Source organism: Lepisosteus platostomus, chromosome 26, assembly GCF_059453375.1.
Source record: "Lepisosteus platostomus isolate fLepPlt1 chromosome 26, fLepPlt1.hap1, whole genome shotgun sequence".
Lineage (NCBI taxonomy): Eukaryota > Metazoa > Chordata > Actinopteri > Semionotiformes > Lepisosteidae > Lepisosteus > Lepisosteus platostomus.
This window is the reverse complement of record NC_142636.1, coordinates 14,934,577-14,950,865: the sequence shown is the minus strand read 5'-3', so window position 1 is coordinate 14,950,865 and position 16,289 is coordinate 14,934,577. Positions and strand designations below refer to the sequence as shown.

The following is a 16,289-nucleotide window of genomic DNA, read 5'->3' as shown; positions in this document are numbered from 1 at the left end:
ACTGGGTGGGTAGAAAGTGGAAAAATACAAGTAAGGAACTTAGCTTTGTATCTCTGAAGCCATGATTGGCCAACCTTGAAGTCTCTCAAACCATGATTGGCTGACCTTGAAGTCTCTCAAACCGTGATTGGCTGACCTTGAAGTCACTCAAACTGTGATTGGCTGAATTTGAAGTCACTCAAACCATGATTGGTTGACCTTGATGTCTGTCTCAAGTCATGATTGGGTGACCTTGATCTTTCTCAAGCATTGATTGGCTCATTTCGATCTCTCTCAAGCCATTATTGGCCTACAGTTGAGGCTCTCTAGTTCCTCATCTAGTAGAGGTGGAGCCCCTACAGCTCAGTTTCCAGTTTGAGCCAGAATCATGTGACTCTCTGGATGGGACCAATGGTGGGGGAAGGTGGCTCAGAGCTGCCCCTTAGTGGAGGGAGCTGGGATGAGCAGGCCAGGGTGTTCAGCCTGTTATCTGCGAGAGCCGGACTGCCCCTCCTGTCGGCACTAACACTCCTCTCCGGAGGGTCAGGGACCCGCCCCACCCATCCCTGTTCTGCTTCCTGCTGACCCGTGGGAGAAGCTCGGAAAATAAACAGCGATTCCAAGCGACAAGGGGCGGGAAGGAGGAGGAGCCAGTTCAGCACGAGATCTGGAGCGAAGCTGGGAGCCAGCGGCATGTATCAGAAATTACATTCATCGGTGGTCCTGTAGGGGGCGTTGTGGAGCTAACTTTGGCCACAGGTTCTAAAGTCTGTGCTGGATGACTTCAGCATTTTAGAAATGACTTCAAAATCTGGTCACCACCTGGAGCCCAGAATCTTACTACTGCTTTGGTAAAATGGCGGGAGAATTTTTGGGTCACAGCAGACATCTTGTACATATTTGAAGTGGCTTAATGATATAAATACATACTTCAAAGAAGCCTCGATTTCACAAAATTAAGAAATTGTTTAATAACAGACCTTTACTGGCATAAATATCAATCTTTGTTGGTAAAAACAAGAATCGAGCTCCCTTTCAGTGTTTGGAGACGTCTGGGAGCTGTAGTCCCACAGTTTTGTCGCACCGGAAGTAACGGCTCCCGCAAGGGTTGCTGGGAGATGTAGTCGTGGTTTAAACACCGCCCTCCACACCCCACCTCCCCTCTTGACAGGAAGATGGTGAGGGAACAGGAAGAGACGCGGAGAGACTGCACGCAATAAAGGCTGCCTGGCTTGAGTTGGTAAAAGAACAACAAGGTCGTTTATTTACTCACTTTTATTTTTTAGATATGAATATATTAGCGTGCACCTACTTCAGTTGGCTTTCTCAGAGGCAGCCTTTTGGCGCTGAAATGCGAGACGCATTACCATCTCTCTGGCTAACTCAGGGCATCAGCTTGCATTACGTCAGTTTGCGACACAGGCAACGTGGGGGTCTTTTTTGAGCACGAAAATACCTCCGAGAATTTGTTTTCTTTAAGTTAAAGGAGGGGCAGCGTCTCGCAGCGCAGACGGCTGTCTCATCAAGGTGTACCGTGGGAAAATTGCGGGGCACTTCGGTATGTTTAGCCTCACGTTAGCAAAATAATTTACTTCACACGCAGCTCTCATGTGCTTTATCATGGTCTCTCTGGGCTCTACTGCGCTGGACTGTGCCTTGACCTTATTTCCACTGTGTTTTACCACAGTTTCGCCGTATTTGACCAATATTTGGTGTTCTTCACTGAACTTTAGCCAACAACACTTAACTCCCGATGTTTCCAGGATTTGTAACTTTTATTGGAACTTCTATTTCAGCAATTCTGTGTAAGAGCGTCTGAAATGTTTTCACAAATACGCGCTGTTGCCTTTGTGGCGATTGTTTTTTTTTTTTAATATTGACAAATGTGACTTCAGTATTAACAAACTGTGATGGAAAAGTTAGCAGAATCCCATTCATTTGTTTTTCGTACACAGTTTTTTTCCTTGAGTGTTTTTATTTATTTTGTACGTTTGTTTGGACGCTGGGTTTCGCTGTTACCGTCCCGTCAACATCCTCGGCAGCTCCCTTCAAGTAAAAAACGAAAATGACTGGTATTTTATCGTTTTGTCGTTCCTTGGCTACAACTGCAACTTAACGTCTTCAGACTGAGAAGCCTCCTGCGGTTCAGACACTGCGGTCAGCGCTCTGACTAATGATTACAAATCCACCGATTGATCTGGTTTCATAAAGTCACTTGAATGGCTTTTATTAGATCATACCACCGCTTTTACAACGTAAGAATTATAACCATTGGGTGATCATTGTTTGATCATTAGTAGTTAATTAATCCCAGAATCTCAATGCGTTGCTTCTTGAGAGGAGCCAGGGTATCGGCTTCAACAGCATGGCTGGGCAGCTTGTTCCACACCCCCACCCCCCTTAAAGTAAAGAAACCTTTACACTCAAGTTCTTCGTTCTTATTAATGTTGCTTTTAAGTTTGCTGCCTTTGCTTTGTTTTATTGTAAAGCACATTGAGGTGACCTGACCAGCACTGTATTATTATTATTATGATGATGATGATGATGATGATGAAATGACTTGCCAGGCGAACAGGATGTGTGGTGTATGTTGAGGAGAACCCCAGATTCCTGCCAGGGGAAGAGCTGCTCACCTGCAGTGTGCTCTGTGTCCAGCAGGGGGCCCTGGTGGGGCACTGTGAAGAAGACGGGCAAGAGGAGACGCTGGAGAGATGAGCGCTCTTCCTCACTTCCTGTCTGGGCTGCAGTAGGTGAGTCCCTGCCCATCACCTGTGGCCACTGGGTGACAGACAGTAGGTCTTATAGGACATGAGTTCTGGGTTACACTTACAGGCTAAAGGCTTACCTAGAAGACTCTCTGGACTGGGGGTACACCTGTAGGACCACTGTCCTGTAAGAGTCTCTGGACCGGGGGTACCTGTAGGACCACTGTCCTGTAAGAGTCTCTGGACCGGGGGTACCTGTAGGACCACTGTCCTGTAAGAGTCACTGGACCGGGGGTACCTGTAGGACCACTGTCCTGTAAGAGTCACTGGACCGGAGTACACCTGTAGGACCACTGTCCTGTAAGAGTCTCTGGACCGGGGTACACCTGTAGGACCACTGTCCTGTAAGAGTCACTGGACCGGAGTACACCTGTAGGACCACTGTCCTGTAAGAGTCTCTGGACCGGGGTACACCTGTAGGACCACTGTCCTGTAAGAGTCTCTGGACCGGGGGTACCTGTAGGACCACTGTCCTGTAAGAGTCACTGGACCGGGGTACACCTGTAGGACCACTGTCCTGTAAGACACTCTGGACCGGGGGTACCTGTAGGACTGGGGGGTGGAAGCTGTTCTAGACCTGCACTGAGGGCGGGGCTTGTTTCAGGTCACCATGGACCCTGTTTCCCAGGTGGGCGTTGCCATGGAATTGGACGAGGTCTCCGCGGAGACGGTGATGGGGGGCGGCGTCGGGGCGGAGGTGGAGCTGCAGGAGGAGGCGGAGAACGGAGACGCGGAGCTGTCGGTCGTGAGTGTCCGGACAAGCAGGGGGCGGGCTTTTCCCGAACAGGCTGCTGGGAGTGATCATGTGGGGAGATCGGGAAGTGGGGAGAAGGGATATTTGTATTTTTGCTGATGGAGGAAATGTTGTACAGTGTTATGAAAGGTCGCCTGGCGTATTCTGCCAGAAAGCTGTGCGCTGGAGCAGTAAGATCTCCAAGCACGAGAACGGGCCGGGCCAGGAGCTCGTGGCTGTGTGTTAATATGGAGACCGAATTTCTCAGCTCTGCAGCGCCCTGCTTTTAAATATACGACTGCACGGTTAAACACTGTTGCCAGACCCTTCTATGCATGTCGTGTGGGCCTTCTCAGTTTGTGAAATTGAAAACAATGAGGTAAACGTCTGCAGTACTTATTATTTCTACTTTTTTAAATATCCACCTTCTGCAATCTGTCCCACACTCTGCAGTCTGGACTGCCTCTGCACCGCGCTGGCCCTGGGCGTTTACCTTAAACAATTTTACTTGTTTAATCATCGAAGTGTCCGGAGGTCTTGTATCAGGATGCACGCCCTGTTAGGAGTTTCTTCGGCCTGCATCAGGAGTCAAGCCTTTTAGTGATGAACTGTTGAGAAGCCCACCAGTCAGGATTTGGTTTCAATTGTGACTTCCTCATCTACTGCTTTTTGCTCTGAATCTCTGTCATTCTTTTCTCCTCCCTCTCTCCCTCTCCCTTACCCTCCCCCCCCCCCCCCACCCGTCTCGCAGGGGCAGAGCCTGATCAGCCAGTGCAGGTGGGACCAACCCAGCCTCCTGGCCGACTCCAGTGAGGAGGAAGACTACAATGGCGTGGCGGAGAGGGGCCAGCGGGATGGATGTCGAGGAAGAGGGGAGAGGCGGCAGGGGCAGGGCAGCGAGGGTGGCGGGGAAGGGACAGGGGGCAGGACCTCCGATCTGGACGACATCTGGAACACCAGCCCGTCCAGGATGGCGGGGGGGGCGGGCAAGGACGGCTCGTTGTGCTGGGAGTGCGGGAAGAGCTTCGCCACGCTGGAGCAGCTGGTGCTGCACTTCAAGGCTCACAAGGCCGAGATGGTGTGCAACGTGTGCCGCATCACCTTCCGCCGCGTGGTCTCGCTGCGCCTCCACCTGGCCAACGTGCACAGTGACCTGCCTCTGCGCTGCCCCTGCGGCCAGGCCCTCGCCTCCCTGTGGGCCCTCAACCAGCACCTGGCGTCCCACCCGGCCCACTATGCAACCCAGCTCCAGGAGGTAGCACGCCTGGAGAAGAAGAGGCTGAACGGCCAGCCGCCGGACGGGCTCCCCTGTCCGGACAGCCAGCAGGGGTCCCCAAAAATGGCCGAGCCGGGGGATGAGGACACCTCGGTATCTCCTCCCCGCCTGGGCGAGGGGCCTGGTGCTCTCTGCACCACCTACGCCGCCTCCTCCGCGGGGGACCACACCTACAATGAAAGCGACGGCGGCGCTGGCCACACGAGGACCTACGCCATTCGCATGCGGCACACCAAGATGGTCACGCTGGGCTTCTCCCCGGAGGACTTGCCCGAAGAAGCCCGGAAGAAGAAGCTCCAGATTTTCATGTTCCGCAATGTCGGCCTCCGCCGCAGCCAGGGGGGAGAGGAGGAGGACGAGGAAGAGACGCAAGTAGGGAAGGGAGCGGGAGCAGAGAGAGTGCCCAAAGAGGAAGAGCAGGAGGTCGCCCTGTCGACGCTTTTTGGGGCTCCGGTGGAGGAAGACGACGACATCAAGCCAGACGTCTCCTCCCTCGTGCCCCCGCTTCCTTCCCCCCGTAAGGAACGGATTCTGGTGAAGCCTGGCGTGCGTCTTGGGATAAAGCAGGAAAGCCCGTCTTCTAGCGGGGACTTGAGCTCGAGCCTGGCCAGAGAGCGGGAGGAGGAGCGGGACGCTCTGGAAGAGGATAGCAGTGACGGAGGGGACAGCCTACCCCCCGGAGACTCGGACTTCAATCCCGAAGGTCTCTCGGGGGCGTCCAGCGACTCCAGCAACCCCAGCAGCAGCAGCTGCAGCAGCGGTAACTCCAGCGGCTCCTCCTACCGCCCCCGGAAGAGGCGGCGGACGCGGAAAGCGAGGAGGATGCCGACACGGGCCGCGAACGGTAGCCGGTCGGCTCCCACCAAGGGTGCCGGTCCGGCCCAGTCTGGCTCCAGCCACTGCGAGCAGTGCGGCGGGCGTCTTCACCAGTCCGCCTACTTCAGGTTCCGCCACATGTTCTGCTGCTCCCAGCGGAAAAAGACCAAGTACCCCTGTGCGGACTGCTCCAGCACCTTCCCCACGGAGCTGGCTCTGCTGGACCACAAGGCCAAGATCCACCACTGCCACACAGTCCGCATGTACGCCTGCGAGTCATGCCGGGAGGTCTTCCCCGACTGTGTCGTGTTCAGGCGCCACACCTGTCCTGGCAAGGCCACCATCTCCCCAGCCCCCCTCCGAACCCCGATCCCTAGCCTTGGGTCACCTGTCTCGGCCCCAACTCCTGGGACGTCGGTCCTGCCTCTCCCAGCCACCCAGTCCCAGGCCAGTTTGCCCAGTAACCAAATCTCGAACCCTCCCACTGGGATGTCAACACTAACCCTTAACCCAAGCAGCACCACCCGAACCTCTGTACCGGGTACATTCATCCTGGCCCCTACCTCTGCAACCATGGTGCAGGCCCCTCTTGACAGTAAACTCATAGTAACCTCTGCCTCTGGCATTGCTGCAACACTGGCTCCTGTGCTTAGTAACTCCATGCAAGGCCGTTACACGATGACCACTGCCCCAGCCCCTCTCCAAGGGAATACCACCTATGTTCCTGTTGTGACCAGCCGTATCCCAGTGCTTGCCACTGGTAACCCTATCCCAGCTCCCAGCAGTGCCATTCCAGCCTCAATCCAAGGCTCGGCCATACTCACTCCTGTCCCTGGTAATCCATTCCCATCCTCGATCCAAGGTTCAGCCATCCTAACCACTGTCCACGGTAATCCGAGGACAGTCCCAATCCAAGGATCTGCCATCCTCACTCCTGTTCCTGGTAATCAAATCACAGCTTCAATCCAAAGGTCTACCATCCTCACTTCTGTTCCTGGTAATCCCATCCCTGCCTCAATTCAAGGGTCTGCCATCCTCACTCCTGTCCTTGGTAATCCCAAAACAGCCTCTATCCAAAGGCCTCCGGCCCCTGGCAGTGCCATCCCAACCCCGATCCAAGGAACTGCCATCCTTGCTCCTGTGCCTGGTAATCACATCCCTGCCCCAATCCAAGGATCTACTATCCTTGCTTCTGTGCGTGGTAATCCTGTCCCTGCGCCAATCCAAAGATCTGCCATCCTTACTCCTGTCCCTGGTAATCTCAAACCATCCCCGATCCAAGGGACAGCCATCCTAACTCCTGTCCAAAGTAATCCTAAACCAGCCCCGCTCCCTACGGTCATTGCCCAAGGCACGCCACAGGTCACCCCCTTGCAGAGTGCCCCAACTTTGGCTGCTACTTTGTCAATGGGTAGCACCCTTCCCCGTCTGCCCCTTCCAGGTGTAGTGTTGCCTTCCTCCGGCCAGGAGAAATCGGGGACACAGCCCATGGTGGCCACACTTGTTTTCAGCAATGACATCACGGGTAACAGAGTTGCCAGGGTGGTTTTTCAGACTCAAACCCCTACTGTCCAACCTCAGATGCAGCCGGGCTTGACGGTCCAGGCGGTGCCTCAGCCCCCCGCCCCAAGCCCACAGCCGCTGCCTCACGCCAAGCTCCCGAACGGGCACCCCAGACCACCTCAGGAGCCGCTGAAAATCCTGGCCCTGTATGCGAGCCGCGGCCAGGGCCAGCGCCCAGCGGAGAGGGGCCAGGGGCGGCCGGCCACCTTCAAGTGCCGCGAGTGTGGCGCCAGCTCCCGCCAGCCCTCGCTGGGCATCTGTCACCGCTACCTCCACCGGGGCTGGCGCGGGTACCGCTGCCCGTGCGGCCGGGTCTTCGTGCGGCGGCTCCACCTGCTGCGGCACCAGGTCCAGCACGCCGAGGCCACCCGCTTCGTCTGCGCCCCCTGCGGGCGGACGTTCTCGGGTGCCCAGCGCCTCGCCCGCCACAAGATGGGGAAGGAGGAGAAGGGGGGCAGGAGGGAGCGGCGTCTCTCCACACAGACGCGGCCGGACAAGAAGAGGAAGAGGAGGAGGAAAGGGGTGGCGAGGGCGTGCCGCGCGCCCTTCACCTGCGATTGCGGGCAGCCGTTTCGGAGGCCAGCGGCCTTCATGTGGCACAAGATCCAGAACACTCGGCCTCTCAGACGGCCGGCCCGTGCCAGCGCGCCCGTGTCCGGGATCTCCTCTAGTTCAGCCAAGAAGATTGTCTAGTACCTCCCCTTTTGTTTTTGCAATTCTTTTTTTATAATAAAAGATGCAAATGGAAAAGTGAGAAACTTTATCCAGCTCTGCTACTTCAATATATTTGAATCTATGGGCTCTTTGTTAATGAGGTGGCAGGCATGAGGTGAGAAACCGCATGTAGCCTGGACAGTACTGGAAAACCAGGTGGCTGCTGTCAGTGGCGTTCGTGGACCACAAGGCGGCGCTCTTACCTCCGCAGCAGACGTTCCAAACTAGTTCCTCAAGCTCAACGTCTGGTGAGGTGTTAAGACACTGATATTCACTCCTGGTCCTGTAGGGGGCACTGTGTGACCTGGTTTTCATTCCACCCTGCCCTGTTACTGACTTGATATGGATCATCTGGTCATTTACTGGTTCTATATTCCCACTGTTTCTGTTTCTTTGCTCACTGAAGATTATAAATTGGCTGCCAAGCCCTTCCTTGACCAGGAGTGAAAATCACTGTGGGGAACGGATATCCTGATGACCTGGTCAGTAAAGAGCCCAGAACATTGTATGCAACAGTAGGCATGTTCACCCTGGAGTACTAACCAAACCCCACGCTAGGCTGTGCACTCTGTCCTTAAGTTCACTGTTAACCCACCTAGTGCTGCAGTTTCTCTCCTTCCCTCTGAATTGGTGCAGAAGGACCTCTGTGTGTCTCTCAGGCGGTGCTGCTGGGCAGAAGGACCACTGTGTCTCTCCCAGGTAGGGCTGCTGGTGCAGAATTAACCCAGTGTGTCTCCCAGGTTGGGTTACACTTCAGTGGAGTTTTGGTGGGTTCTCTGTTACATGTAAAGCACTTCGGGATGATAGGTGGTGATTAGTGCAACATAAAATGCAATTTATTATAATAATTGGGTTTATGCTGTGTCTATGGACAGTGTATCAAGATAAACCCAGTGTAATGGGAGTACAGGCAGTGTCCTAATGAGGGGGCTGGAGGTGGTAAATAAAAGTCAGGGACACCTAATCTATTTTGAAAATCACTTTTAATCAGAAAATATAAAAAAGCCCACAACAATATATATTTACATTGCTTACATTAAAATGTGTGCAAAAATTAAGCTGTAAACGTCTTGATTTCAATCATGCATGTTGGCAAAATCAGAACAGGCTTCACCGGCTGTAGTTAGCTGGGGCTGGTGATACTCCCACACCAGAGCAACACTGTCTGAGCCACTACAAGCTTTATAGTGTTGTGAGTCAGACGAGCATTGCACAGCAGTCTGATGTAGGTCTTGCAGTTTCAGCCAGACTCCCAGTGCACAGCAGTCTGATCCACGGCAGGTCTTACAGTATCAGTCAGACTCCCAGTGCACAGCAGTCTGATCCACTGCAGGTCTTACAGTATCAATCAGACTCCCAGTGCACAGCAGTCTGATGCAGGTCTTACAGTATCAATCAGACTCCCAGTGCACAGCAGTCTGATCCACTGCAGGTCTTACAGTATCAATCAGACTCCCAGTGCACAGCAGTCTGATGCAGGTCTTACAGTATCAGTCAGACTCCCAGTGCACAGCAGTCTGATCCACTGCAGGTCTTACAGTATCAGCCAGACTCCCAGTGCACAGCAGTCTCATCTGCTCCAGCTCTAACAGCGCGGCCAGTCAGACTCCCACTGCAGATTGCTCAAAAATCCGGATTCAGTTAAATTAAAACAACCGTGAAGAATTACCACACGCTTGGTAGGTTTGTGTCCAAACTGTAACAAAAGGTTATAGGAGTTACAGATGGACTCCTAGAGCGGAACACTCCGATGCGAATAGACGGAAGTTCGTCTTGTCTTGCAGTACTGCTATTTTACCGGCAGAGGGGGCGCTTGCTTTCTAAATAACCTCCCGACAGCAGCCTGTGGCTTGAAGCAAATTCAAATTTAGCTTTTTTTTTAAAAAAAAGGCAATAACATATTACTAAATAACATTCCATGTGTGATTAATCTGCTGTTTAATCGTCGGTCACACAAACCAGGAGCTATTTTCAGATTAAAAAAAAATAAAAACACGCCTGTTTATTTTTTCTGTAACAGAGAGCAGATCGAACCGATACCGGTACTGGTTCATTTGACAGATACTATCCTGTAAATGTTTCTGAGTGCCAGGTTCGGTCTTACAGAACTAATCACACTGCTGAAACTAGCCGTGTCGCAGAGTTGGCGCGGCTCTAATGCAGTGAGCCGCTGCTGAAACTGTTTTTAAAGGAAGAGAAAAAAAGTATTTTCTCCGTGCTAATTGGTTTCCTAGGAACAGAAACTCTCAGAGTATTTTCATAAACACTGGGGACCTTGAATTGTACATTTAAATTAATATTTTAGATTTCTGGAAGACATTATACATACAAAATAAATTTTGTTATTATTTCTAGGAGCCTTTGTACGTTTAAAGCAATATTGTTGTTTTTAAGAGGAATTAAACATTTAAATGTACATTTTGATTTGTAGGAGAAATAAATTTTCATTGTTTTCATTTCTAGGTGAACCTAGGCTTTAAAATTAGCATCTTTGATCTCTACAAAAATCTAGACTGTATAGTCACTGCACATGTTTGATTGGAAGACCTGACTGGGAAGGTGAGAGTGAGGATGGTATCAGTTCTCTTCCTCCTCACACTTGATTGGCTGAGAGTCTCTCCAGATCCAGTCTCACGTCTCCAGATCATTATTAACTCATCCAAAGAGCAATTAGCTAACGAGAGGAGGCCAACCTCCAACCTCCAGCCAATCCAGATCATTCAGTCACTCAGCAGTGGACTGTCCCAAAGATTTGATCCCATGGGCACCTTGTTCCATACATCCCCCACCCTCTGTGTAAAGAAGCTCCTCTTGTCCAGGGTTATCAACACACTTCCATGTAGCTCCCCCTCGTGTGTCGCCTGGTTGGAGTGTGACTGCCGGTTCTGCAGGAGAAGGAGGTCCGGTCTTGAATGCTTGTATGGGGTCTCCTCAGTCTCCTCTGTTCGGTTCAGTGTTGGGTTCTGATCCAGAAAGCAGCCAGCCTGGCCGTGGCCGCCGGGTCATCTTTGCTCGCCCAGGAGCCGGAGGTCGGCTCTCCTTTCCTGGGGTCTGGATTTGCTTCCCTGCACTCTGCTGTGTTCCGTAATGTTTCAATGTGGTATACCACGGTAAAGTCCTGCAGGGCTTCTGTCATTAAGGCAACTTGAGGGTTATTTATTGTCTGTAAGGCACTTACTGAGAAACACACTCCTGGCTTAAGGCGGCCGCCCACCAGGGCAGGAAGGCCAGAGTGTTGCAAGGCACCGTCTTGGAGGGGGACCCTGGTGTCAGGTGTTGTGGCAGACGTACGGACAGCAGGATCCTGGCCTCACATCTCAGCTAAAGCATTGAGCACCAGGAGGCAGGAAAACTCAGCCAGGGGGCAGTGAGCTCAACTATAACAGGACGACCTGAACCACTGGACCGGCTGTCCTCCCGGTGTAACAGGACTGGACCTGAACCACTGGACCGGCTGTCCTCCCGGTGTAATAGGACTGGACCTGAACCACTGGACCAGCTGTCCTCCCGGTGTAACAGGACTGGACCTGAACCACTGGACCAGCTGTCCTCCCGGTGTAACAAGACTGGACCTGAACCACCGGACCAGCTGTCCTCCCGGTGTAACAGGACTGGACCTGAACCACCGGACCAGCTGTCCTCCCAGTGTAACAGGACTGGACCTGAACCACCGGACCAGCTGTCCTCCCGGTGTAATAGGACTGGACCTGAACCACTGGACCAGCTGACCTCCCGGTGTAACAGGACTGGACCTTAACCCCCACACCTCCTTGCAATTAAATTTGTATTGACTTTAAGAGGTGAACATGTGCATTTAACCTGACTTTAAAATTAATTTAAATAAACAAAAAAGTTAAAATGACAAATACTTAGGCACTCAAATCCAGCGTACATTCTGATTGATAAAGTTTAAAAAAATATTTTTTTCCCACTTTTTTTGCATCCAGAAGTTTTCTCCTGCGCTATGATATGTCACATGATGCTTCAGGAAGAAGAAAGATGCCCCCTACAGGTGAGGAGGTCAACGTGCAGCTTTGAGAGAAGAAGATTCTGAACTTTGGAAGCTCTCCAGGAGGACGGGACACCTGTGGGGGTAAGAAGAAGGAGAAGCCAGTTAGAGGCTTTTGTGATCCAAGGATAACAGGAAAGACTCGTGGGAAAACAGGGAACTCAGACTGGGGGAGTGGCCTGTTCCGGTCCAGAAACAGTTTTGCAATTTAAAACAGACAGAGGGCGCTGGTGTACAGTAAATCACAGTCAGATCGGGGTAACAGCACACTACAACGCAGTAAAGCCCAGTGAGATCGGGGTAAAAGCACAGTACAGCGCAGCACAGCCTAGTGCGAGCAGGGTTAAAGCACAGTACCGAGCAGTAAATCCCAGTGAGATCAGGGTGAAAGCACAGTACAGTGCAGTACAGTCCAGTGAGATCAGGGTGAAAGCACAGTACAGTGCAGTACAGTCCAGTGAGATCAGGGTGAAAGCACAGTACAGTGCCGTAGAGCCCAGTGATATCAGGTGAAAGCACAGTACAGCGCAGTAAATCCCTGTGCCTGCACATGTTCATTTGGGTGCGGACACTGACCCGCTGGGTCTGCTACTTGAAGCTGTTGCTGGAGGTCCTGTGCTGGACGGCTTGGGCCAGCAGGGAGGAGGTGTGCTGGAAGGCCTGGCCCAGCTCGTCCATCTTCCTCTCCATGGCGATGATGCGTTGCTCCAGGTCGCGGTAGGATTTGTTCCAGTTGGCGTTCAGGTCACACATGATCACCTGCAGCTGGAGGGGCAGGAGGGAGCCGCGTGAGCGCCCCCTGTCTGCAGGATGCCCCAGACCCCGGGGACAGTCACCACCTGGCCTGGAGCCCTTCCTGTACATCACTGCACCCATTTCAGCCTGAACTGAGTCACTGGCCCAGGGGATTAAGGGCCAGCAGCTGTTGCTCCACCACCTCACCCCCACATCTCATGCACTAGTCCTGGGGGTCCAGTCCTGGTCCTGGAGGGTCAGTCAGTGTGTCTGCAGGGCTGTCCAGTCCTGGTCCTGGAGGGACAGTCAGTGTGTCTGCAGGGCTGTCCAGTCCTGGTCCTGGAGGGCTGGTCAGTGTGTCTGCAGGGCTGTCCAGTCCTGGTCCTGGAGGGCCAGTCAGTGTGTCTGCAGGGCTGTCCAGATTACAGAGGAATCTGGACTGGGAGAGTCCTACCTTGGACAGGTCCACCATCTCATTGGCATGATCCCGCAGTTTTCGCTGCCGGAGCCTCACGTACCGGAATCTGATGGGAAAACGGGCAGCAGGATGAGGCGTTTCTCCTGTGTCAGGGAATTCAAGGGCTATACAACCCCCAGCACAAAACAGAGGACACATGCACACACCAGTACTTCATCTACTAGTGATACTATAACTGCTGTGACACCGACACAGAAACGCCACTGTGACACAACACCTAGCAGAAAATGGGAGACATTTACACAGCAGTACATTCAATCTATCAGGAGGATATTATGGTAAATGCAAAGTCAGTTGCGGTAAAGCATGTTGAAAGCTTAGAAAAAACACAGCGCAGTGCAGGGCCGGAGAGCATCCAGATACATTCTGGGGCTTCTGGGAATGTTTTACAGGAACTGAATCTCTTTAGTCCCAAACAGAGACGACTACACTGGGACCTGATTCAAAGTGAGTCAACCCAGTGGTTTAATCCACCATAATCAACTCAACATTTGAACACGAACCAGAGGACACAGATAGAAAACTGTGATAAGGAGGCACTTCTTTACACTCCTTTACACAAAGAGTGGTGGGAGTGTGGCACAAACTACCCAGCCTTGCTATTAAGGCCGATACCCTGGTGTCTTTCCAACGTAGAGAGAGGAGATGTCGTGCCATGAGTGCGTCTAGGGCTCACATTCCCTTATTATTCCATTCGGTTGCTGTTCCTCTAATCAAATAGTTTCCTCCCGGCCCTGAATGGGGGAAACGAGCCAGGGGGCAGGGAGGCTCGGACTCGCCCCGCCCTGCTCGGCATGCTGGGACATCCGCAGCGTCTCCCGGGAGGCTTTCGTCCGTCTGCAGCCCAGGAAGTCGGGGGAAGATGCAGGAAGTCAGTTTCCCCGTGTCTGCTGGCCCTCCCTGCGGCCCAGCACCTCCGACTACAGCTTTCTATCTGAGGCCTTCTTGAAAACAAAATTGCTTCCGGCTGTTAGAAAGCCGAGTGGAGTTTTTGACTGGGGTGCTAACGCGTGAGTGTGGTGAAGGAGCGCCTTCGCTCAGCAGTGTGAGCCGAAACATAAATACATATACAACCAACTGTGCTGGAACAGAAGGAAACACAGACTGGCTGTGGGCGTGTCTGATCACATTGCCACTCCCATGGTGGGTGTGTCCAGAACAATTTCACTCCCACGTGTGGGTGTGTCCTAAACGTTGCCCCTCCCACTGTGGGCGTATCTGGTACTGTGCCACTCCCACCTGTGCTGTTCCGCACCAAACGATCGGCCGTGAAGACCTGTTTAGCCAGGGCGATTTTGAAAACAAGGACTGAGGAAAGAAAAAAATCTGAACTCGCAAGCAGATCAATTACAGGCACCAACTAGCACTGGCGATGAAGGAACCAGCTGGAAGAAGAACCAGCCGAGACAGGGTTCCCCTGGACCAGGACAGGACACCCCGTTCCCATCCCAGCAGCGTTTGTCACTTGTTATTTTAAATCAGTTTATCTTGATTCATACATCTAAAATCAAACCGCCTGTCACAGGACCTCTAAGGCAGCAGACAGCTACTTTCTAAGCCAAAAGCAAAGACTTCTGGTACTTCTCCTTTTCAGAGATACAAAATTAATCTGACCGGCCCACCCCCTCCACATACACACACGCACGCACGCACGCACGCACACACGCACACACACACACACACAGTGACAAAGCAGGAGTCAGAAGCGACAAAGCTGCAGATCTGCGGCACTGAGCTCATCGGCCCAGATTAGCCCATGTTGCAGAAGATGCTGTGGTTTTTGCACATCGTCCTCCATGTGAGGTTTCACAGCGCCTGCAGAGGCTTCAGTCTGGGGGCTTCCTGGACAGCGGAAGAAAAGGAAGAGGCAGGATGCGATCCCTAGTGATCCTCCAGGCGTGCAGTGAGAGCCCAGAGACCGGCGTCTCGCCAGCCCCTTCTCCGAGAGCACCTTCCAGAAAGGGGGGTCAACCGCGAGCCCATGTACAGCTCACCGAACCCCGACAAACAACCGCGGTTGGCTGAACTCTGGCCGGCCGCACAGCTGGGGGCTCAGGTCTGGCAGACGGTTCAGACTGAGCAGTCAGACCCGGACCAGACACAGAAGCAGCAGCTTTCTGTTTCATCTGGTGTCCGGAAAGCAGAACAGACAAGCGTTTCAGACGCAGTCCAGTCAGTCGTTAGAGAAGTGCAGCTTTCAGAAGGAACCCAGCAAAGTGGAAATACAGCTACTTTTTCCAAATTTAAGTTGATTTAATTTTAAAATTATTTGCATTAATGTAGCACGTTTCTTAGTGCCAAAAGGATTCCAAAGCACTTTATACACAGGAGGGAACCCACTTCCCTCCCACTGAAGTGTAACCCCAGCTGGGAGACACACAGGGGTCGTTCTGCACCAGCAGCCCAGCTGGGAGACACACAGGGGTCGTTCTGCACCTGCAGCCCCAGCTGGGAGACACACAGGGGTCGTTCCGCACCAGCAGCCCAGCTGGGAGACACACAGGGGTCGTTCTGCACCAGCGGCCCAGCTGGGAGACACACAGGGGTCGTTCTGCACCAGCAGCCCCAGCTGGGAGACACACAGGGGTCGTTCTGAACCAGCGGCCCCAGCTGGGAGACACACAGGCGTCGTTCTGCACCAGCGGCCCCAGCTGGGAGACACACAGGGGTCGTTCTGCACCAGCGGCCCAGCTGGGAGACACACAGGGGTCGTTCCGCACCAGCGGCCCCAGCTGGGAGACACACAGGGGTCGTTCCGCACCAGCGGCCCAGCTGGGAGACACACAGGGGTCATTCTGCACCAGCGGCCCAGCTGGGAGACACACAGGGGTCATTCTGCACCAGCAGCCCCAGCTGGGAGACACACAGGGGTCGTTCTGCACCAGCAGCCCAGCTGGGAGACACACAGTGATCATTCTGCACCAGCAGCCCCACCTGGGAGACACACAGGGGTCGTTCTGCACCAGCAGCCCCAGCTGGGAGACACACAGGGGTCGTTCTGCACCAGCGGCCCCAGCTGGGAGACACACAGGGGTCGTTCTGCACCAGCGGCCCCAGCTGGGAGACACACAGGGGTCGTTCTGCACCAGCGGCCCCAGCTGGGAGACACACAGGGGTCGTTCTGAACCAGCGGCCCCAGCTGGGAGACACACAGGCGTCGTTCTGCACCAGCGGCCCCAGCTGGGAGACACACAGGGGTCGTTCTGCACCAGCAGCCCAGC

At 53.4% G+C, this 16,289-nt stretch overlaps 2 protein-coding genes across 7 annotated transcripts in view; one reads left to right on the top strand and one right to left on the bottom strand.

The window, feature by feature from the left end:
* The first annotated feature begins 987 nt into the window (after positions 1–987).
* Positions 988–7,890, top strand: LOC148640361 (uncharacterized). Of its 6 annotated transcripts, none has more exons than XM_088621191.1 (4): positions 988–1,235; positions 2,638–2,729; positions 3,373–3,489; positions 4,229–7,890. In XM_088621191.1, the coding sequence occupies exons 3-4, from the start codon at positions 3,385–3,387 to the stop codon at positions 7,823–7,825; spliced, it is 3,702 nt and encodes a 1,233-aa protein (XP_088477317.1). In that variant the 5' UTR covers positions 988–1,235; positions 2,638–2,729; positions 3,373–3,384; the 3' UTR covers positions 7,826–7,890. The 6 variants fall into 6 exon arrangements, with proteins under 6 accessions (XP_088477317.1, XP_088477319.1, XP_088477315.1 ...); XM_088621193.1 differs by having other exon boundaries at positions 2,635–2,729; XM_088621189.1 differs by having other exon boundaries at positions 989–1,235; positions 3,349–3,489.
* A 920-nt stretch (positions 7,891–8,810) lies between these two features.
* The window catches only part of kcnn4 (potassium intermediate/small conductance calcium-activated channel, subfamily N, member 4), a 25,312-nt gene continuing 17,833 nt past the window's right edge, over positions 8,811–16,289 (bottom strand). Inside the window, exons 7-9 of the mRNA XM_088621259.1 lie at positions 13,045–13,114; positions 12,432–12,620; positions 8,811–11,931 (exon numbers count right to left, since the gene is read on the bottom strand). Coding sequence (XP_088477385.1) covers positions 12,444–12,620; positions 13,045–13,114 — 247 coding nt within the window. The 3' untranslated portion in view covers positions 8,811–11,931; positions 12,432–12,443. The remainder of the gene's footprint in view (positions 11,932–12,431; positions 12,621–13,044; positions 13,115–16,289) is intronic.

Bases quoted from the DNA above. Each gene is read 5' to 3' on its own strand.
- LOC148640361 (XM_088621189.1), top strand. From the start codon at position 3,355: ATGGACCCTGTTTCCCAGGTGGGCGTTGCCATGGAATTGGACGAGGTC. The intron at 3,490-4,228 runs GTGAGTGTCCGG...CCCGTCTCGCAG, and splicing joins GAGACGCGGAGCTGTCGGTC to GGGCAGAGCCTGATCAGCCA.